This window comes from Oncorhynchus kisutch, linkage group LG15, assembly GCF_002021735.2.
Source record: "Oncorhynchus kisutch isolate 150728-3 linkage group LG15, Okis_V2, whole genome shotgun sequence".
In the NCBI taxonomy this organism is placed as follows: Eukaryota; Metazoa; Chordata; class Actinopteri; order Salmoniformes; family Salmonidae; genus Oncorhynchus; species Oncorhynchus kisutch.
Genome location: NC_034188.2, coordinates 16,378,186 through 16,401,029, shown reverse-complemented (window position 1 = coordinate 16,401,029; position 22,844 = coordinate 16,378,186). Strand labels below are relative to the sequence as shown.

The 22,844-nt window shown below is 46.2% G+C and overlaps 1 protein-coding gene across 3 annotated transcripts in view; it reads left to right on the top strand.

Moving 5' to 3' along the window:
* The window catches only part of LOC109878954 (glutamate receptor 1-like), a 177,483-nt gene that overhangs the window by 142,400 nt on the left and 12,239 nt on the right, over positions 1–22,844 (top strand). For 2 of the 3 annotated variants that reach the window (XM_031789727.1, XM_031789728.1), the window contains exons 12-14: positions 14,011–14,209; positions 14,353–14,600; positions 21,406–21,520. In XM_031789727.1, the coding sequence (XP_031645587.1) occupies positions 14,011–14,209; positions 14,353–14,600; positions 21,406–21,520 (562 nt within the window). Of the gene's footprint in view, positions 1–14,010; positions 14,210–14,352; positions 14,601–21,405; positions 21,521–22,504; positions 22,620–22,844 lie in introns of all 3 variants that reach the window. The other variant, XM_031789729.1, reaches the window with a different exon arrangement.

Here is a 22,844-nt window from a genome sequence, read left to right as displayed (position 1 = left end):
GGTAGAGTTAACACCATGTACCAGACAGGGGTTCAGGCTCTCTGGGAAATCCTGGGTAGAGTTAACACCATGTACCAGACAGGGGTTCAGGCTCTCTGGGAAATCTAAGGTAGAGTTAACACCATGTACCAGATAAGGGTTCAGGCTCTCTGGGAAATCTAAGGTAGAGTTAACACCATGTACCAGATAAGGGTTCAGGCTCTCTGGGAAATCTAAGGTAGAGTTAACACCATGTACCAGATAAGGGTTCAGGCTCTCTGGGAAATCTAAGGTAGAGTTAACACCATGTACCAGACAGGGGTTCAGGCTCTCTGGGAAATCTAAGGTAGAGTTAACACCATGTACCAGACAGGGGTTCAGGCTCTCTGGGAAATCTAAGGTAGAGTTAACACCATGTACCAGACAGGGGTTCAGGCTCTCTGGGAAATCTAAGGTAGAGTTAACACCATGTACCAGACAGGGGTTCAGGCTCTCTGGGAAATCTAAGGTAGAGTTAACACCATGTACCACATGGATGGATTTGTTAGCTGTTAGGTCATGCTTTAAGGGCTGTATAGTAAAGAGGTTTGTATGTCACAGGGACTGGTCAGTTAGAAACCCATATTCTGGTTGTTCAAATCATTAGTAGCTGGATGTTTAAATCAGAGTAAATAGGCTAGTAACGGGCTAAATCAAAGTAGATAGGCTAGTAACTGGCTAAATCAGAGAAGATAGGCTAGTAACTGGTTAAATCAAAGTAGATCGGCTAGTAACTGGCTAAATCAGAGTAAATGGGCTAGTAACTCGCTAAATCAGAGTAAATAGAATAGTGTCGTGTCTTTGGCTATTCCGGATTAAGTGATATGACATGCTATTCTATAAAATTATTTATCCGTAATTAATATTACCTGATTGAGCTAATCATGTAAAGGTAATTAACTAGAGAGTCGGGGCTCTACGAAATAATATTTATAGAGCTGTTATCTTCCGAATAAACTCTTAAAGACCTAGTAATACTTTACATCCATAGCAGTCAATATTAATTGTCACCTTAATTCAGTCTCATCTGAAAGTTGTAAAATCTTCACAAACCCTGGCTAACAAGTTGAATCAGCAATACAAAATTGGGTTTAATTATTTATTTACTAAATACCTAACTAATCACTCAGAATTACACATACACATAATTAATCATAACTTGATTACAAATTATGTCATAAAGGAAAACGTCCCTAGCGAGCGGAACAGATATGACAGCTTGTTACACAAAAGAAAAGGGACTGGATTTGAGTGAAAGAGCAGGAAGACTGAGGGACAAAGGGAGAAGCTGTGCTATTGTAAATACAGTATCTTATGCATTCTAAATTACCGCCCATTTGGAAAAGGAAAATGCAATAAATATTTACTCTGAGCTGCGCTTCAGTAGGTTGGTGGTAGATGGAAAACCGTGTTGCCCAACCTAGTCCTTTGAAGAATGTCTCTGCTGGTAAATTGGATACGTTGTAGTAACGTCGTTGTGTGGTAGACGGGGTACTCTGTTCCTTCCTAACCTGCGTTTGCAGCTGCTGTTGCTAACTCAACGGCTAGGAGGTATCACTTCTGTCGTGAATAAGAGTTCAAAGTTCATACCATTCGCAACCAAAGCTCACGCTGATTTTGGCTTCGTTCTGTAGTTATTATCTGAACCATTCTGACCGTCATCCTCACATCCTCGGAACACATGGTATTATTGTCGTCAAGGCTTTAAAATCTTACATTTTAGAAGCTAAAATCACATTTCATCCCATCACAAATAATTTCATATTCAAACATTTAAATTGAACAACAATTCCATGTGAATCCGATAACTCTGATGTGTAGAGTTTCCACTGTAGAGTTTATGTCATCCTATCATTGATGAGAATGTCTCAGATGACAACCGAACTGACATCATATTCATTAAGTACCACCGCATATGTTCAATTGGTCGGTTTACCAGAATATAGTTAATTTCCCCCCACCTTCTGATGTTCCCAGAATATCTATGTTAACCAATGGATTTTCAAATGTAACTGGCTAAATCAGAGTAAATAGGCTAGTAACTGGCTAAATCAGAGAAGATAAGGATATGATATGCTACTATAGTAGCTGGATGATCTGAAGGGCTGTGTCTGTGGATTTTACCGGTTAAGAGAGAAGAGAGCTACACTTCAGGGTTTGTTCCGATGCCTCCCACAGAGAGAGCCTGATAGAGGACAGAGTGAGAAAGAGAGAGAGACTGATAGAGAACCGAGAGAGAAAGAGAGAGAACGAGAGATAGGACAGAGTGAGAAAGAGAGAGAGACTGATAGAGGACAGAGAGAGAAAGAAAGATAGGACAGAGTGAGAAAGAGAGAGAGACTGATAGAGGACAGAGAGAGAACCTGATGGAGGACAGAGAGAGAAAGGGAGAGAACGAGAGATAGGACAGAGAGAGAACCTGATGGAGGACAGAGAGAGAAAGTGTGAGACTGATAGAAGAGAGAGAGAAAGAGAGAGAGAGACTGATAGAGTACAGAGAGAGGGGGGGCAGAGAGAGAGCTAGACAGAGAGAAGAGAGTGGGAGAGAGAGAGCTAGACAGAGAGAAGAGAGGGGAAGAGAGAGAGCTAGACAGAGAGAAGAGAGCTGCAGAGAGAGAGCTAGACAGAGAGAAGAGAGGGGCAGAGAGAGAGCTAGACAGAGAGAAGAGGGGGGGCAGAGAGAGAGCTAGACAGAGAGAAGAGAGGGGCAGAGAGAGAGCTAGACAGAGAGAAGAGAGGGGCAGAGAGAGAAAGAGAGAGAACCTGATGGAGGACAGAGAGAGAAAGCGAGAGACTGATAGAAGAGAGAGAGAAAGAGAGAGAGACTGATAGAGTACAGAGAGAGGGGGGGCAGAGAGAGAGCTAGACAGAGAGAAGAGAGTGGGAGAGAGAGAAGAGAGGGGCAGAGAGAGAGCTAGACAGAGAGAAGAGAGTGGGAGAGAGAAGAGAGGGGCAGAGAGAGAGCTAGACAGAGAGAAGAGAGTGGGAGAGAGAGAAGAGAGGGGCAGAGAGAGAGCTAGACAGAGAGAAGAGAGGGGCAGAGAGGGAGGGAAGGAGGAGTGAGAAGACTTAAATCCTTCTTTCAGCTCAGATCGTCAGAACTGTTTGGAGAGCAGGGTGTGCTGCCATGGCAACCCAGAGAGACACGTGTCGCAGCTCTCAGCATGTACCCGTATGCGTGCGTGAGTGTGTGTCACAGTACCCCTGTGTGTATGTGTGTGTATGCCCGCACGTGTCTGCAGTGAACCACAGTGAACCACTAAGTCCACATCAGCCGTTGAATTGATTCCCTCCTTGTATTACACTAGTACAAAGCATCGTATGCCATAACATAACTCTATCTCATAACTCTATGGTAGAGACCTTTAACAGAAGTGTTACTGTTTTGAGTGCCCCAGACTGATGTTTCCCCACCCTGGTCCTCCTCTACCCCAACAGTACCATTTTATTGTATCCCTGGACAAACACCTGATTCAACTCATTGAGGACTTGATGATTAGTTGACAAGTTGAACCAGGTGTGTTTGTCCAGGGTTACGATACAGCTGTACTGTTGGGACACTGGAAGACCAGGGTTGGGAAACACTGCCCTAGGCTGTAAGCATTATTAACATAATTCAATCATTCTCTACTGCATGAAAATACTGACCTTTTATAAGAGAGAGAGAGAGAGAGAGAGAGAGAGGTCCGACTGCATTATTAGAGGCGACGTGGCATTTCGAGAACACACACACCTATCTAATTTATTCAGATCCAAAAAACAGAAAAGCCGGCACGTCTTGTTCTTCTAATTTCTGACTGGTCTGGAATCAGAACATTATTCAGCCTGCTTTTGTCCCTCATTTCCAGCAGTGTAAATCCTAATCCATTGTAATGTGGTCATTACAGACTCATTCTTTACACTCACTGATGCCATTAGTCATGCTAATTAGCATATGGAATAGAAGGGGGATTTTATGGGGAGTTTAGCAGTTCAGTTTGCTACACTAGATCGACTCAGAGCTGGGGAGATTAGAGGATGATTAGAGGATGGTTAGAGGATGATTAGAGGATGATTAGAGGATGGTTAGAGGATGGTTAGAGGATGATTAGAGGATGGTTAGAGGATGGTTAGAGGATGATTAGAGGATGGTTAGAGGATGATTAGAGGATGGTTAGAGGATGGTTAGAGGATGATTAGAGGATGGTTAGAGCATGGTTAGAGGATTGTTAGAGCATGGTTAGAGGATAGTTAGAGGATGGTTAGAGGATGGTTAGAGGATTGTTAGAGGATGATTAGAGGATGGTTAGAGGATGGTTAGAGAGGGCTTTGGTCTTGTTTGGCTGCTGCGAGCACGCCTGGACCTGCTCCTTTTCTGCCACACAGACATTCACTCTAATGCACACAATCATCCCATACCTGTTCCATGTTAACATAACCATTTAATATAATGTTCAGCAGTAATCAATAGTTGTGAATAAATCATGAATCATTGTCTTAATGGGGTAGTGAAATGACAGCACTGCTCTAAACCCCTGGTACTGTAAGCAGTCTCCATAGTGTTTCACTGATGTTCACTGCAGCACTGTACTGTATGAGGTTCTCAAACGTTTTGGGACTGGGGACCACTTTTGTGATAGAACATTTTATCAGTGACCCATTTCTAATCAGAACACAACTCCAGTGCCATTTAAAAATAGCCTACAAGGAGTTTTAGTATGATTTCTGCAGTGCGTGGCTGGACGAACCAAGTCTTGGGCCCAGGGAATGAACGTGTAAAAGGCTCGCCTCTTGGCATCGGAGAGAAACACATTTCCTGCAATTCTACACATTTTGTCACGGGGCAAACACATGTTTGCTGTTGCAGCTTTAAAGCTGATATCATGCAATTCTACACATTTTGCCTTAAATGACAGTGAAAAAAATGGGGGGAGGTAGTATTGCATGAGGCAAACGGTGGCCACACTGGATACTGACTGGTTTTCTGATTCACACCCCTGCTTTAAAAAAATCTGTGATCAACAAATGCATGTCTCTATTCCCAGTCATGTGAAATCCATTGATTAGGTCCTAATTTATTTATTTCAATTGACTGATTTCCTCATATGAACTGTAACCCAGTCAAATTGTATGTTGCATTTCTATTTTTGTTCGGTGTATTTTCTGATTCGAAATCTTGCAGCAGACCCCATTCAGGACCTTGGACCCACTTTGAGAACCCCTGCTGTACAGTATGGGGTTTATATGTTGGTGACGATTGATTAGTACTAATTAGACTGTTCGTAGATAAGAGTGAGAAAGAGATGATGAGATAGAGGGAGAGAGAAAAGAGATAGTGAGAAGGGTTAGGGAGAGAGAGCGAGAGTGAGGGAGAAAGAGAGGGAGATATGGGATGGTGTGAGGGGTAGGGAGAGAGAGAGACAGAGAGCTAGGAGGGCTCCCGAGTGGCGCAGTGGTCTAAGCCACTGCATCTCAGTGCTATACGGGTCACTACAGACCCTGGTTCGATCCTGGGCTGTATCACAGCTGGCTGTGATCGGGAGTCCCATAGGCGTCGCACAACTGGCCCAGCGTTGTCCGGGTTAAGGGAGGGTTTGGCGGGGGTAGGCCGTCATTGTAAATAAGAATTTGTTCTTAACTAACTTGCCTAGTTAAATAAAGGTTAAATATAAAATAAAAAGAGAGTGAGAGAAGAGAAGCAGGGGATGGGAGCATGTATGGAAGGAGGGATAGAGAGGAAGGGATTTAGTATACCCAGATGGACAGACATGCAGACATATCCTCCTCCACCTAAAGCCTGCTCAGGTTTAACACGGTGGTAGGTCTCATATACGCTCTCTTCTCTGTCACTCTTACCTGTCTCTTTCCCTCTCTTCTCTGTCACTCTTACCTCTCTTCTCTGTCACTCTTACCTGTCTCTTTCCCTCTCTTCTCTGTCACTCTTACCTGTCTCTTTCCCTCTCTTCTCTGTCTCTCTTACCTGTCTCTTTCCCTCTCTTCTTTGTCACTCTTACCCCTCTCTTCTCTGTCACTCTTACCTGTCTCTTTCCCTCTCTTCTCTGTCACTCTTACCTCTCTTCTCTGTCACTCTTACCTGTCTCTTTCCCTCTCTTCTCTGTCACTCTTACCTGTCTCTTTCCCTCTCTTCTCTGTCTCTCTTACCTGTCTCTTTCCCTCTCTTCTCTGTCACTCTTACCTGTCTCTTTCCCTCTCTTCTCTGTCACTCTTACCTGTCTCTTTCCCTCTCTTCACTGTCACTCTTACCCCTCTCTTTCCCTCTCTTCTCTGTCACTCTTACCTCTCGTCTCTGTCACTCTTACCTGTCTCTTTCCCTCTCTTCTCTGTCACTCTTACCCCTCTCTTTCCCTCTCTTTTCTGTCACTCTTACCCTCTCTTCTCTGTCACTCTTACCCCTCTCTTTCCCTCTCTTCTCTGTCACTCTTACCTGTCTCTTTCCCTCTCTTCTCTGTCACTCTTACCCCTCTCTTTCCCTCTATTCTCTGTCACTCGTACCCCTCTCTTTCCCTCTCTTCTCTGTCACTCTTACCCCTCTCTTTCCCTCTCTTTTCTGTCACTCTTACCCCTCTCTTCTCTGTCACTCTTACCTGTCTCTTTCCCTATCTTCTCTGTCACTCTTACCCCTCTCTTCTCTGTCACTCTTACCTGTCTCTTTCCCTCTCTTCTCTGTCACTCTTACCCCTCTCTTTCCCTCTCTTCTCTGTCACTCTTCTTACCTGTCTCTTTCCCTCTCTTCTCTGTCACTCTTACCCCTCTCTTTCCCTCTCTTTTCTGTCACTCTTACCCCTCTCTTCTCTGTCACTCTTACCCCTCTCTTTCCCTCTCTTCTCTGTCACTCTTACCCCTCTCTTTCCCTCTCTTCTCTGTCACTCCTACCCCTCTCTTCCCCTCTCTTCTCTTTCACTCTTACCCCTATCTTTCCCTTTCCTCTCTTTCACTCTTACCCCTCTCTTTCCTCTCTTCTCTTTCTTTCTTTCCCTCTCTTCTCATTCCCTCTCTTCTCTTTCCCTCTCTTCTCTTTCACTATCTTCTCTTTCACTATCTTCTCTTTCCCTCTCTTCTCTTTCCCTCTCTTCTCTTTCCCTCTCTGTCACTCTTACCCCCTCTTTCCCTCTCTTCTCTGTCACTCTTACCCCTCTCTTTCCCTCTCTTCTCTGTCACTCTTACCCCTCTCTTTCCCTCTCTTTTCTGTCACTCTTACCCCTCTCTTCTCTGTCACTCTTACCCCTCTCTTTCCCTCTCTTCTCTGTCACTCTTACCTGTCTCTTTCCCTCTCTTCTCTGTCACTCTTACCCCTCTCTTTCCCTCTATTCTCTGTCACTCTTACCCCTCTCTTTCCCTCTCTTCTCTGTCACTCTTACCCCTCTCTTTCCCTCTCTTTTCTGTCACTCTTACCCCTCTCTTCTCTGTCACTCTTACCTGTCTCTTTCCCTATCTTCTCTGTCACTCTTACCCCTCTCTTCTCTGTCACTCTTACCTGTCTCTTTCCCTCTCTTCTCTGTCACTCTTACCCCTCTCTTTCCCTCTCTTCTCTGTCACTCTTCTTACCTGTCTCTTTCCCTCTCTTCTCTGTCACTCTTACCCCTCTCTTTCCCTCTCTTTTCTGTCACTCTTACCCCTCTCTTCTCTGTCACTCTTACCCCTCTCTTTCCCTCTCTTCTCTGTCACTCTTACCCCTCTCTTTCCCTCTCTTCTCTGTCACTCCTACCCCTCTCTTCCCCTCTCTTCTCTTTCACTCTTACCCCTATCTTTCCCTTTCCTCTCTTTCACTCTTACCCCTCTCTTTCCCTCTCTTCTCTTTCTTTCTTTCCCTCTCTTCTCATTCCCTCTTCTCTTTCCCTCTCTTCTCTTTCACTCTCTTCTCTTTCCCTCTCTTCTCTTTCCCTCTTTTCTTTCCCTCTCTTTTCTTTCACTATCTTCTCTTTCACTATCTTCTCTTTCCCTCTCTTCTCTTTCCCTCTCTTCTCTTTCCCTCTCTGTCACTCTTACCCCTCTCTTTCCCTCTCTTCTCTGTCACTCTTACCCCTCTCTTTCCCTCTCTTCTCTGTCACTCTTACCCCTCTCTTTCCCTCTCTTTTCTGTCACTCTTACCCCTCTCTTCTCTGTCACTCTTACCCCTCTCTTTCCCTCTCTTCTCTGTCACTCTTACCTGTCTCTTTCCCTCTCTTCTCTGTCACTCTTACCCCTCTCTTTCCCTCTATTCTCTGTCACTCTTACCCCTCTCTTTCCCTCTCTTCTCTGTCACTCTTACCCCTCTCTTTCCCTCTCTTTTCTGTCACTCTTACCCCTCTCTTCTCTGTCACTCCTACCTGTCTCTTTCCCTATCTTCTCTGTCACTCTTACCCCTCTCTTCTCTGTCACTCTTACCTGTCTCTTTCCCTCTCTTCTCTGTCACTCTTACCCCTCTCTTTCCCTCTCTTCTCTGTCACTCTTACCTGTCTCTTTCCCTCTCTTCTCTGTCACTCTTACCCATCTCTTTCCCTCTCTTCTCTGTCACTCTTACCCCTCTCTTTCCCTCTCTTCTCTGTCACTCTTACCCCTCTCTTTCCCTCTCTTTTCTGTCACTCTTACCCCTCTCTTCTCTGTCACTCTTACCCCTCTCTTTCCCTCTCTTCTCTGTCACTCTTACCCCTCTCTTTCCCTCTCTTCTCTGTCACTCCTACCCCTCTCTTTCCCTCTCTTCTCTTTCACTCTTACCCCTATCTTTCCCTTTCCTCTCTTTCACTCTTACCCCTCTCTTTCCCTCTTCTCTTTCACTCTTACCCCTCTCTTTCCCTCTCTTCTCTTTCCCTCTTCTCTTTCACTCTCACCCCTCTCTTTCCCTCTCTTCTCTTTCTCTCTTTCCCTCTCTTCTCATTCCCTCTTCTCTTTCCCTCTCTTCTCTTTCCCTCTTTTCTTTCCCTCTCTTTTCTTTCACTATCTTCTCTTTCACTATCTTCTCTTTCCCTCTCTTTTCTTTCCCTCTCATCTCTTTCCCTCTCTTCTCCTTCACCCATACCATCTTTCCCTCTCTCCTCTTTCCCTCTCTTCTCTTTCCCTCTCTTCTCTTTCCCTCTTTTCTTTCACTATCTTCTCTTTCCCTCTCTTCTCTTTCCCTCTCTTCTCTTTCCCTCTCGTCTCTTTCCCTCTCTTCTCTTTCCCTCTCCTCTCTTTCACTGTCTTCTCTTTCCCTCTCTTCTCTTTCCCTCTCTTCTCTTTCCCTCTCTTCTCTTTCCCTCTCTTCTCTTTCCTTCTATTCTATTTCCCTCTCTTTGTCCCTCTCTTCTCTTGCCCTCTCTTCTCTTTCACTATCTTTTCTTTCCCTCTCTCTCTTTCCCTCTTTTCTTTCCCTCGCTTTTCTTTCACTATCTTCTCTTTCACTATGTTCTCTTTCCCTCTCTTCTCTTTCTCTCTCTTCTCCTTCACCCATACCATCTTTCCCTCTCTCCTCTTTCCCTCTCTTCTCTTTCCCTCTCTACTCTTTCCCTCTTTCCTTTCACTATCTTCTCTTTCCCTCTCTTCTCTTTCACTATCTTCTCTTTCCCTCTCTGCTCTTTCCCTCTCTTCTCCTTCACCCATACCATCTTTCCCTCTCTCCTCTTTCCCTCTCTTCTCTTTCACTATCTTCTCTTTCCCTCTCTGCTCTTTCCCTCTCTTCTCCTTCACCCATACCATCTTTCCCTCTCTCCTCTTTCCCTCTCTTCTCTTTCACTATCTTCTCTTTCCCTCTCTTCTCTTTCCCTCTATTCTCTTCCCTCTCTTCTCCTTCACCCATACCATCTTTCCCTCTCTCCTCTTTCCCTCTCTTCTCTTTCCCTCTTTTCTTTCACTATCTTCTCTTTCCCTCTCTTCTCTTTCCCTCTCTTCTCTTTCCCGCTCTTCTCTTTCCCCCTCTTCTCTTTCCCTCTCTTCTCTTTCTCTCTCTCCTCTTTCCCTCTCTTCTCTTTCCCTCTATTCTCTTTCCCTCTCTTCTCTGTCCCTCTCTTCTCTTGCCCTCTCTTCTCTTTCAAGATCTCTCTTTCCCTATCTTCTCTTTCCTTCTTTTCTTTCCCTCTCTTTTCTTTCACTATCTTCTCTTTCACTATCTTCTCTTTCCCTCTCTTCTCTTTCCCTCTCTTCTCCTTCACCCATACCATCTTTCCCTCTCTCCTCTTTCCCTCTCCTCTCTTTCCCTCTCTTCTCTTTCCCTCTTTCCTTTCACTATCTTCTCTTTCACTATCTTCTCTTTCCCTCTCTTCTCTTTCCCTCTCGTCTCTTTCCCTCTCTTCTCTTTCCCTCTCTTCTCTTTCACTGTCTTCTCTTTCCCTCTCTTCTCTTTCCCTCTCTTCTCTGTCCCTCTCATCTCTTGCCCTCTCTTCTCTTTCACTATCTTTTCTTTCCCTCTCATCTCTTTCCCTCTTTTCTTTCCCTCGCTTTTCTTTCACTATCTTCTCTTTCACTATGTTCTCTTTCCCCCCTATCTTTCCCTCTCTTCTCTTTCCCTCTCTTCTCCTTCACCCATACCATCTTTCCCTCTCTCCTCTTTCCCTCTCTTCTCTTTCACTATCTTCTCTTTCCCTCTCTTCTCTTTCCCTCTATTCTCTTTCCCTCTTTTCTTTCACTATCTTCGCTTTCCCTCTCTTCTCTTTCCCTCTCTTCTCTTTCCCGCTCTTCTCTTTCCCCCTCTTCTCTTTCCCTCTCTTCTCTTTCCCTCTCTTCTCTTTCCCTCTCTTCTCTTTCCCTCTCTTCTCTGTCCCTCTCTTCTCTTGCCCTCTCTTCTCTTTCAAGATCTTCTCTTTCCCTATCTTCTCTTTCCCTCTTTTCTTTCCCTCTATTTCTTTCACTATCTTCTCTTTCACTATCTTCTCTTTCCCTCTCTTCTCTTTACCTCTCTTCTCCTTCACCCATACCATCTTTCCCTCTCTTCTCTTTCCCTCTTCCTTTCACTATCTTCTCTTTCACTATCTCCTCTCTTTCCCTCTCTTCTCTTTCCCTCTCTCTCTTTCCCTCTCTTCTCTTTCCCTCTCTTCTCTTTCCCTCTCTCTCTTTCCCTCTCTTCTCTTTCCCTCTCTTCTCTTTCCCTCTCTACTCTTTCCCTCTCTTCTCTTTCTGTCTCTGCTCTTTCCCTCTCTTCTCTTTCCCTCTCTCTCTTTCCCTCTCTTCTCTTTCCCTCTCTTCTCTTTCCCTCTCTCTCTTTCCCTCTCTTCTCTTTCCCTCTCTTCTCTTTCCCTCTCTACTCTTTCCCTCTCTTCTCTTTCTGTCTCTGCTCTTTCCCTCTCTTCTCTTTCCCTCTCATCTCTTTCACCCATACCCTCTTTCCGTCTCTTCTCAGGCCTTGTAACTTTTTCATCCTCCTCCTATCTTCTTATCCTAATCTTCCTTTTAATGTTCTACTTCACTAACTACACGAAGACTAAACCCTGGAACCCTTTTTTGTTTTCTCTTCAGCTTATTGTTGATCACGTAAAAGCTCTCTATCTCTCTCTGTCCTGTACTCTCTCTGAGTCTGACGTGCCAGAGAAGAGAATGGTACGTAACAGAGATACAGTTAATCGTTAGTGCTCAGTTGTGTTCTCCTGAAGCAGAGAGACAGAGCTACAGCCCGTGTGGTACCCTGTTCCCTATATGGCCTATCACATGGCCCTGGTCAGACGCAGTGAACCATAAAGGCAACAGGGTTCCATTTGGGACACTTCCCGAGACACAGAGAAAGGTCCTAGGGGAATTTGGCTTCCAACAAATCAGTAGTTGGTTTTTAAAAAGCTGTGACTAAGTGGCCTCCTCTTCCTCCTCCTGTTATTAATCACCACCAATGAATGTGTGTGGCTCCGTGAAACACACTGGCAGCTTCCTTAAGGTGAGGTGAATCTGGTGTACTTCCTTTGTGATGCTCAGTTATCTTGTCTCAGCACATTTAACACAGCTCTCCCAGAGCCTTGATGACATTACAGTAGAGGCAGGCGTGTATCCCAAACGGCACCTTATTCCCTATATAGGGGCCCTGGTCAAAAGTAGTGCACTGTGAAGGGAATATGGTGCTATTTGGGACACGGCATGGTGTCTGATGATGAGACACAGACAGAGACTGCTGTGCTGTAGGGAGTCGGGGTGGAGGATGCATACTGTCATGTGATGCTAGATAGGTCAGAGTCATGTGAAAGGCAGAGGCTTTGGTTTGTTATAATGTAGATAGATGCAAGTGAATGAGATCCTAACGGAGAGTTATACAGATGGGTTTACCTTTAACTGACATCACTCTGTTCCGTACAATTGACCTTATTTTAGCTTCCAAAAAAAACATAATTACTTCCAGGTCAGCTGTAATATCAATACCATTGTAAAGCACAATTTCTCACCTTTCCAGCAAAAACAATGACGAGACCTTCATGCTGCCCGTCTCTGCATGATTGAAGAAGGCAATGAGCTCCGTCTGGTCTTATTAAAAATGGCGGGTGGGGAAGCGAACCCTAGTGCGGATAGTGAAAGGGGGGGAGAAGCGGGGTACATTAGACTAGGTATCCCCCCTACCCCTACCCCAACCCCTTACCCTTCCCCTTACCCTTCCCCCCACCCCTTACCCCTACCCCTTCCCCCTTACCCTTCCCCCTCCCCTTACCCTTCCCCCTACCCCTTACACCTACCCCTTCCCCCTACCCCTTACCCCTTACCCTTCCCCCTACCCCTACCCCTTACCCCTTCCCCCTTACCCCTTACCCTTCCCCCTTATCCTTACCCCTTACCCTTTCTCCTTACCCTTCCCTTACCCTTCCCCCTTACCCTTCTCCTTCCCCCTTATCCTTCCCCCTTACCCCTTACCCTTTCTCCTTACCCCTTACCCTTCCCTTACCCTTCCCCCTACCCCTTCCCCTTTACCCTTTCTCCTTACCCCTTACCCTTCCCCCTTACCCCTACCCCTTCCCCCTATGCCTTACCCCTTACCCTTACCCCTTACCCCTTACCCTTACCCCTACCCCTTACCCTTCCCCCTATCCCTTCCCCCTACCCCTTACCCTACCCCTTACCCCTTACCCTTCCCCCTAACCCTTCCCCCTACCCCTTCCCCCTATCCCTTACCCCTTACCATTCCCCCTTCCCCCTACCCCTTTCCCCTTACCCCTTACCCTTCCCCCTACCCTTCCCACTACCCCTTCCCCCTACCCCTTTCCCCTTACCCCTTACCCTTCCCCCTACCCTTCACCCTACCCCTTACCCTTCCCCTTTCTCCTACCCTTCCCCCTTACTCCTTACCCCTCCCCCTTACCCTTTCTCCTTACCCCTACCCCTTACCCTTTCTCCTTACCACTACCCCTTACCCTTCCCCCTTACCCTTTCTCCTTACTCCTAACCCTTACCCCTACCCCTTACCCTTTCTCCTTACCCTTTCCCCTTCCCCTTTCTCCTTACCCCTTACCCCTTACCCTTCCCCCTTCCCCCTTCCCCCTATCCCTTACCTCTACCCCTTACCCTTCCCCCTACCCTTCCCCCTACCACTTACCCTTCCACCTACCCCTTTCACCTTACCCTTCGCCCTTACCCCTACCCTTTCTCCTTACCCCTACCCCTTACCCTTCCCCTTACTCCTTACCCTTTCCCCTTACCCCTTCCCCCTTTTCCCTACCACTTACCCCTTACCCCTTTACCCCCTCCCCCTTCCCCCTACCCCTTACCCTTTACCCTTACCCCTTCCCCCTTACACTTCCCCCTTACCCCTTACCCTTCCCCCTACCCCTTACCCAATACCCTTACCCCTTCTCCCTTACCCTTCCCCCTTACCCTTTCCCCTTTCCCTTTACCCTTACCCCTTCCCCCTTACACTTACCCCTTATCCTTTCCCCTTACCTTTTACCCTTACCCCTTTACCCTTTCCCCTTCCCCCTTTACCCTTTCCCTTTACCCTTACCCTTTACCCTTACCCCTTTCCCTTCCACCTTACCCCTTACCCTTACCACTTACCCCTTCCCCCTTGCCCGTGTGGTGGTTCTTCACCCTCATCATCATCTCATCCTACACGGCCAACCTGGTTGTTTCTCCCTCCAGGTCTCTGTCAGGGCGGATAGTGGGGGGCGTGTGGTGGTTCTTCACTCTCATCATCATCTCGTCCTACACGGCCAACCTGGCTGCTTTCCTCACCGTGGAGAGGATGGTGTCCCCCATAGAGAGTGCTGAGGATCTGGCTAAACAGACTGAGATCGCCTACGGAACTCTGGATGCTGGTTCCACCAAGGAGTTCTTCAGGGTGAGACCTGTGGTTTACTTATAGACACACACCTGTTTGACTGGCATGTACATGCAGTTTACTCACACACACAGTTTACTACCCCCCCCCCCCCCCCCCCCACACACACACACACACAATCCTAACTCCTCCTCTCTCCCCAGCGGTCTAAGATCGCGGTGTTTGAGAAGATGTGGTCGTACATGAAGTCAGCCGACCCCTCAGTGTTTGTGAAGACCACAGACGAGGGAGTGATGAGGGTCAGGAAGTCCAAAGGGAGGTATGCCTACCTGTTAGAGTCCACCATGAACGAGTACATCGAGCAGAGGAAACCCTGTGACACCATGAAGGTGGGGGGGAACCTGGACTCTAAAGGATACGGTATCGCCACGCCCAAGGGCTCACCCCTCAGGTAATAACGTGGAGCTGCACCTCTGCCTCAGGGCCTGGAATGGCTTAAACAGATAGTTTTGTATGGAGATACTAGATACATCCCTTTTCCCTATATTGTGCATTACTTTTGACCAAGTTCCACGAGGTGCTGGTCAAAAGTAGTGAACTATGTATGGAATAGGGTGCCGTTTGAGATGCAGACACTATAAACATCAAACACTTCACACACTGTGTTATAAGCAGCATGTATGACCTAATGTTAAAAGGTGTCTTTATATTTTCACAATGGCAATTTGTGTAACCTCTATGACTCCTACAGAGCAGTATATCTCTGTGTCTGTGTAACCTCTATGACTCCTGCAGAGCAGTATATCTCTGCGTCTGTGTAACCTCTATGACTCCTACAGAGCAGTATATCTCTGTGTCTGTGTAACCTCTATGACTCCTACAGAGCAGTATATCTCTGTGTCTGTGTAACCTCTATGACTCCTGCAGAGCAGTATGTCTGTGTAACCTCTATGACTCCTACAGAGCAGTATATCTCTGTGTCTGTGAGAGCTAAAGCCTTGCTAAGCCATTTACATCCACCTCTTGGGCCTTGGTCAGGCTGACAGGACTCTGAGTGCTTACAGAAGTGGCCTGTGGAAATCTGACCCCCACTTTCTTTCCTCCCTCCTTCAGAAACACTTGTTCTCCTCTCCTTTACTCCTCTCTCCCTGACTCGTCTTTTCTCTTCTGTTCTCCTCTTTCTCTGTTCTCCTCTTTCTCCTCTCCTCTGTTCTCCTCTTTCTCTGTTCTCCTCTGTTCTCTCTCCTCTGTTCTCCTCTGTTCTCCTCTTTCTCCTCTCCTCTGTTCTCCTCTTTCTCTGTTCTCCTCTGTTCTCTGTTCTCCTCTGTTCTCCTCTGTTCTCCTCTGTTCTCTGTTCTCATCTGTTCTCCTCTTTCTCTGTTCTCCTCTGTCTCTGTTCTCCTCTGTTCTCCTCTTTCTCTGTTCTCCTATGTTCTCTGTTCTCCTCTGTTCTCCTCTTTCTCTGCTCTCCTCTGTTCTCTCTCCTCTGTTCTCTCTCCTCTGTTCTCCTCTTTCTCTGTTCTTCTCTGTTCTCTTCTGTTTTCTCTCCTCTGTTCTCCTCTTTCTCTGTTCTCCTCTGTTCTCTCTCCTCTGTTCTCTCCTCTGTTCTCCTCTTTCTCTTCTGTTCTCTCTCCTCTGTTCTCCTCTTTCTCTGTTCTCCTCTGTTCTCTCTCCTCTGTTCTCCTCTTTCTCTGTTCTCTGTCCTCTGTTCTCCTCTGTTCTCTCTCCTCTGATCTCATCTTTCTCTGTTCTCCTCTGTTCTCCTCTGTTCTCTCTCCTCTGTTCTAATCTTTCTCTGTTCTCCTCTGTTCTCTCTCCTCTGTTCTCCTCTTTCTCCGTTCTCTGTTCTCTGTTCTCCGTTCTCTCTCTCTCTCTCTTTCTCTCTCTCTCTCTCTCTCTCTCTCTCTCTCTCTCTCTCTCTCTCTCTTTCTCTTTCTCTCTCTGTCTGTCTCTCTTTCTCTCTCTGTCACTTTCCCTCTCTTTCGCTCTCTATCTCACCCTCTCTCTTTCTGACTTCACACAAACACACACACACACAGCTCTCATAAACAATGTATCTGGGCAGAAGCTCTATGTGGGACTACAATTACACAGACATCTGTGTAGTGTTTTCACTGCTACTCCTGTAAGCACTCAGATCATCAATGCAGACCGATGTTATGAGGCTTTAATGAGAAATGAACTACAGTCCATGTTTTATACAGTGGGGCAAAAAAGTATTTAGTCAGCCACCAATTGTGCAAGTTCTCCCACTTAAAAAGATGAGAGAGGCCTGTAATTTTCATCATAGGTACACTTCAACTATGACAGACAAAAATGAGAAAAAAAATCCAGAAAATCACATTGTAGGATTTTTTATGAATTTATTTGCAAATTATGGTGGAAAATAAGTATTTGGTCAATAACAAAAGTTTATCTCAATACTTTGTTATATACCCTTTGTTGGCAATGACAGAGGTCAAATGTTTTCTGTAAGTCTTCACAAGGTTTTCACACACTGTTGCTGGTATTTTGGCCCATTCCTCCATGCAGATCTCCTCTAGAGCAGTGATGTTTTGGGGCTGGAGGGACTTTCAACTCCCTCCAAAGATTTTCTATGGGGTTGAGATCTGGAGACTGGCTAGGCCACTCCAGGACCTTGAAATGCTTCTTACGAAGCCACTCCTTCGTTGCCCGGGCGTTGTGTTTGGGATCATTGTCATGCTGAAAGACCCAGCCACGTTTCATATTCAATGCCCTTGCTGATGGAAGGAGGTTTTCACTCAAAATCTCACGATACATGGCCTCATTCATTCTTTCCTTTACACGGATCAGTAATCCTGGTCCCTTTGCAGAAAAACAGCCCCAAAGCATGATTTTTCCACCCCCATGCTTCACAGTAGGTATGGTGTTCTTTGGTTGCTACTCAGCATTCTTTGTCTTCCAAACACGACGAGTTGAGTTTTTACCAAAAAGTTATATTTTGGTTTCATCTGACCATATGACATTCTCCCAATCTTCTTCTGGATCATCCAAATGCTCTCTAGCAAACTTCAGACGGGCCTGGACATGTACTGGCTTAAGCAGGGGGACACGTCTGGCACTGCAGGATTTGGCGTAGTGTGTTACTGATGGTAGGCTGTGTTACTTTGGTCCCAGCTCTCTGCAGGTCATTCACTAGGTCCCCCCGTGTGGTTCTGGGATTTTTGCTCACCGTTCTTGTGATCATTTTGACCCCACGGGGTGAGATCTTGCGTGGAGCCCCAGATCGAGGGAGATTATCAGTGGTCTTGAATGTCTTCCATTTCCTAATAATTGCTCCCACAGTTGATTTCTTCAAACCAAGCTGCTTACCTATTGCAGATTCAGTCTTCCCTGCCTGGTGCAGGTCTACAATTTTGTTTCTGGTGTCCTTTGACAGCTCTTTGGTCTTGGCCATAGTGGAGTTTGGAGTGTGACTGTTTGAGGTTGTGGACAGGTGTCTTTTATACTGATAACAAGTTCAAACAGGTGCCATTAATACAGGTAATGAGTGGAGGACAGAGGAGCCTCTTAAAGAAGAAGTTACAGGTCTGTGAGAGCCAGAAATCTTGCTTGTTTGTAGGTGACCACAAACACTTATTTTCCACCATAATTTGCAAATAAATAAATAAAAAATCCTACAATGTGATTTTCTGGATTTTAATTTTTTTCATTTTGTCTGTCATAGTTGAAGTGTACCTATGATGAAAATGACAGGCCTCCCTCATCTTTTTAAGTGGGAGAACAATTGGTGGCTGACTAAATACTTTTTTTGCCCCACTGTATGTATTCTGTTCCAGAAAGGGCTTGGAGGGGTCCTAATCTCCATGTACTCTGTTCCAGAAAGGGCTTGGGGGGGTCCTCATCGCCATGTATTCTGTTCCAGAAAGGGCTTGGGGGGGTCCTCATCATCTCCATGTATTCTGTTCCAGAAAGGGCTTGGAGGTGTCCTAATCATCTCCATGTATTCTGTTCCAGAAATGGCTTGGGGGGTCCTCATCTCCATGTATTCTGTTCCAGAAAGGGCTTGGAGGGGTCCTAATCATCTCCATGTATTCTGTTCCAGAAAGGGCTTGGAGGGTCCTAATCTCCATGTATTCTGTTCCAGAAAGGGCTTGGGGGGTCCTCATCTCCATGTATTCTGTTCCAGAAAGGGCTTGGAGGGTCCTAATCTCCATGTATTCTGTTCCAGAAAGGGCTTGGGGGGTCCTCATCTCCATGTATTCTGTTCCAGAAAGGGCTTGGAGGGGTCCCAATCATCTCCATGTATTTTGTTCCAGAAAGGGCTTGGAGGGTCCTAATCTCCATGTATTCTGTTCCAGAAAGGGCTTGGGGGTCCTCATCTCCATGTATTCTGTTCCAGAAAGGGCTTGGGGGGTCCTAATCTCCATGTATTCTGTTCCAGAAAGGGCTTGGGGGGTCCTCATCTCCATGTATTCTGTTCCAGAAAGGGCTTGGAGGGGTCCTAATCATCTCCATGTATTTTGTTCCAGAAAGGGCTTGGAGGGTCCTAATCTCCATGCATTCTGTTCCAGAAAGGGCTTGGAGGGTCCTCATCTCCATGTATTCTGTTCCAGAAAGGGCTTGGAGGGGTCCTCATCTCCATGTATTCTGTTCCAGAAAGGTCTTGGAGGGGTCCTAATCATCTCCATGTATTCTGTTCCAGAAAGGTCTTGGAGGGGTCCTAATCATCTCCATGTATTCTGTTCCAGAAAGGTCTTGGAGGGGTCCTAATCATCTCCATGTATTCTGTTCCAGAAAGGGCTTGGAGGGGTCCTCATCTCCATGTATTCTGTTCCAGAAAGGTATTGGAGGGGTCCTAATCATCTCCATGTATTCTGTTCCAGAAAGGTCTTGGAGGGGTCCTAATCATCTCCATGTATTCTGTTCCAGAAAGGGCTTGGAGGGGTCCTAATCATCTCCATGTATTCTGTTCCAGAAAGGGCTTGGAGGGTCCTCATCTCCATGTATTCTGTTCCAGAAAGGGCTTGGAGGGTCCTCATCTCCATGTATTCTGTTCCAGAAAGGGCTTGGAGGGTCCTCATCTCCATGTATTCTGTTCCAGAAAGGGCTTGGAGGGTCCTCATCTCCATGTATTCTGTTCCAGAAAGGGCTCGGGGGGTCCTCATCTCCATGTATTCTGTTCCAGAAAGGGCTTGGAGGGGTCCTAATCATCTCCATGTATTCTGTTCCAGAAAGGGCTCGGGGGGTCCTCATCTCCATGTATTCTGTTCCAGAAAGGGCTTGGAAGGGGTCCTCATCTCCATATATTCTGTTCCAGAAAGAGCTTGGAGGGGTCCTAATCTCCATGTATTTTAATGAGAAGTCTCCTATGGGGAGATTTCATTTAGTGTCTTAGAATAATAATTTTGTGGACTGTCTCTGTAGGCTGCATGCACACAGCAAAGGTCCTTTCTCACAATCCATTTCTTTCTCTCACTCATTCTCTCTCACACACACACAGACATGCACACACACACACACACACACACACACACACACACACACACACACACACACACACACACACACACACACACACACACAGACATGGAACACACATACACTCCTAACCCCTCCTTTCTGCCCCCAGCAGCCTAAGATCACACACACACTGAGCGTGGTCGGTGGTATTCACAGATGTCTGATACTGACAGAGACGATGGGGTTCATTACTCAGATAATGTTTTGTAAGAGAGTCTGAGACAATTTCAGACTGAATGGTCTCTTTCATTCATTGAGATCCCATTGTTCTGGCTAGACACTTAAGATGTGGGTAAATCAAGCCTTTCCATTTTTCAGTTGTTTAATTATTCTCTGTCCAAATCAGAAATTAGTGAACACCCCCTTTTTGGTTTACTAAGGGCTCTGTTCAATCAAATGTGCCTTAGAGGTGCTGCCTGGTGACACTGTTGTTCTCACACAGGACACGTTCTGAGTCAGGAAGCGTCTACCTATTCTCACAGTGTCTGAAACCATTCTGCAGTATTATTTTAGTACAGTCAATATGAAATATGATGCCAGTTTGATTGAATTCATCTTTCAGAATTGCTACATTAACAGCTCTTAATTTCACAGGATCTCAACTGTTGTTACCCTGAAGACTGTTGTTGTGTTTTGACCTTGTCATAGCTTCATCCCTGATGTGTACTGTTGTGGTTTGTTGGGAAAACCCACTCCTCTTTTAACCCACCACCAAGCACTCTGCTGCTTCATCTACTCGACCTTTAACCTCTAACCATCCACCAAGCACTCTGCTGCTTCATCTACTCGACCTCTAACCTCTAACCATCCACCAAGCACTCTACCTGCTTCATCTCCTCGACCTCTAACCATCCACCAAGCACTCTGCTGCTTCATCTACTCGACCTTTAACCTCTAACCATCCACCAAGCACTCTACTGCTTCATCTACTCGACCTTTAACCTCTAACCATCCACCAAGCACTCTGCTGCTTCATCTACTCGACCTCTAACCTCTAACCCACCACCAAGCACTCTGCAGCTTCATCTACTTGACCTCTAACCATCCACCAAGCACTCTGCTGCTTCATCTACTTGACCTCTAACCTTTAACCATCCACCAAGCACTCTGCTGCTTCATCTACTCGACCTCTAACCTCTAACCATCCACCAAGCACTCTGCTGCTTCATCTACTCGACCTCTAACCTCTAACCCACCACCAAGCACTCTGCTGCTTCATCTACTCGACCTCTAACCTCTAACCATCCACCAAGCACTCTGCTGCTTCATCTACTCGACCTCTAACCCACCGCCAAGCACTCTGCTGCTTCATCTACTCGACCTCTAACCCACCGCCAAGCACTCTGCTGCTTCATCTACTCAACCTCTAACCTATAACCATCCACCAAGCACTCTGCTGTTTCATCTACTTGACCTCTAACCATCCTCGAAGCACTCTGCAGCTTCATCTACTTGACCTCTAACCTCTAACCATCCACAAAGCACTCTGCAGCTTCATCTACTTGACCTCTAACCTCTAACCATCCACAAAGCACTCTGCAGCTTCATCTACTCGACCTCTAACCATCCACCAAGCACTCTGTCGCCTCATCTACTCGACCTTTCTGTAGTTCTCCGTTTCCATAGCAAGACATATCCACATAGTGGAAACACAAAGGACATGATCATCTAGAGACAAATATAACTTTATATACCTGTCCATAAAATACCTTTTTTTAGTATTTCCTAACCCAGCAAAACTGATTCTGATTGTATCTATTATCGTTCTACAGAAACCCTGTTAACCTGGCCGTGTTAAAACTCAACGAGCAAGGCCTGTTGGACAAACTGAAAAACAAATGGTGGTACGACAAGGGAGAGTGTGGCAGCGGGGGCGGGGACTCCAAGGTCAGAACCCTGTTTCAACCAACCACGCTGAACCACCAGGGGGGTAACTGGCCAATCAAAAAGCTGCTCAGACACTCTGGATGGAAACACTTCCTGACAACTCTGTAAAACACAAGAGAGACATGATATTGTATCTCTCCCAAGCCATGGATAGTTCTATGGCCCCGACTTCAACACGCAGGGTAACAAGTGCTTCAACTCTGTGTAAAGGGGCCAACTTAACATTATACTCTCTCCCTAGCCAACATAAACTACTGTAGTATGTCCGGGAAGAGGGTGTCTGGAATTAGCACAGTTTGTATTTTAGTAGCCCCACCCCTTACCCTGTTCTCATGAATAAGTAAGGGTTGTCTTTTATTCATGTCTGGGATCCCTGTAGAGCTGATACACTGAAGACTCCACACAAACAGCAGAATTGGGTTTGTTTGTGTCTTTGTCCCCAAGCATCTCCTACTACCTAGATGCTCCTACAGCTTTTAAAGGGGAATAGACTCCAGAATCAGAATCTTTTCTGACGTGTTGTGTTCCGTAACAGAGGGTTCACAGCTGGTGTGCCGGTTACCCAAAGTGATACTGTAATACACATCTACTCCCGTACAGTACAGTAGGGAGAGATGGAGAATAAACACATATCACTTTGACTCTGATGTACATGTGTGTGTTGCCAATGATGTTGATGTATACTTTATGTACTTGCCTGTGAGTGAACGTGTGTGTGTGTGTGTGTGTGTGTGTGTGTGTGTGTGTGTGTGTGTGTGTGTGTGTGTGTGTGTGTGTGTGTGTGTGTGTGTGTGTGTGTGTGTGTGTGTGTGAGGGTTCAGACTACTAACCACTGACACAGCTAAAGTGCAGAAAGCCTTGATGCGTAGATGTGGTATATGATTGGACATGTTCTGAATGACTGACATAAGATAACATATGTTATGCTATGTTATTTATGTTATGGCCCTGCCCTGTCCTGGGTGTGGTGTGGTGTACATGCAGGATCCCGGTAAACCTAGCCATGTTGAAGCTCAATGAGCAGGCCGTCTTAGACAAACTAAAGAACAAATGGTGGTACGATAAAGGAGAGTGTGGCAGCAACGACTCCGGACGCAAGGTCAGTCACACACTATAACTCAGTCCTCAAACTCCTGATCCTAGACCAGTCCTAGCCCCCAAACACTCCTTACAACCTCCTCAAAAACCTCTGATCCAAAACCAGTCTGAAACTACAAAAGCCCTGTAAGGTCTGTTCCCAGACCAGCCCTTATATCTCAAACTTTTGCTCTATCTCTCTTAAACATGCCACTGGTACTCATTAGTATAATGGCTGAGATTGTCT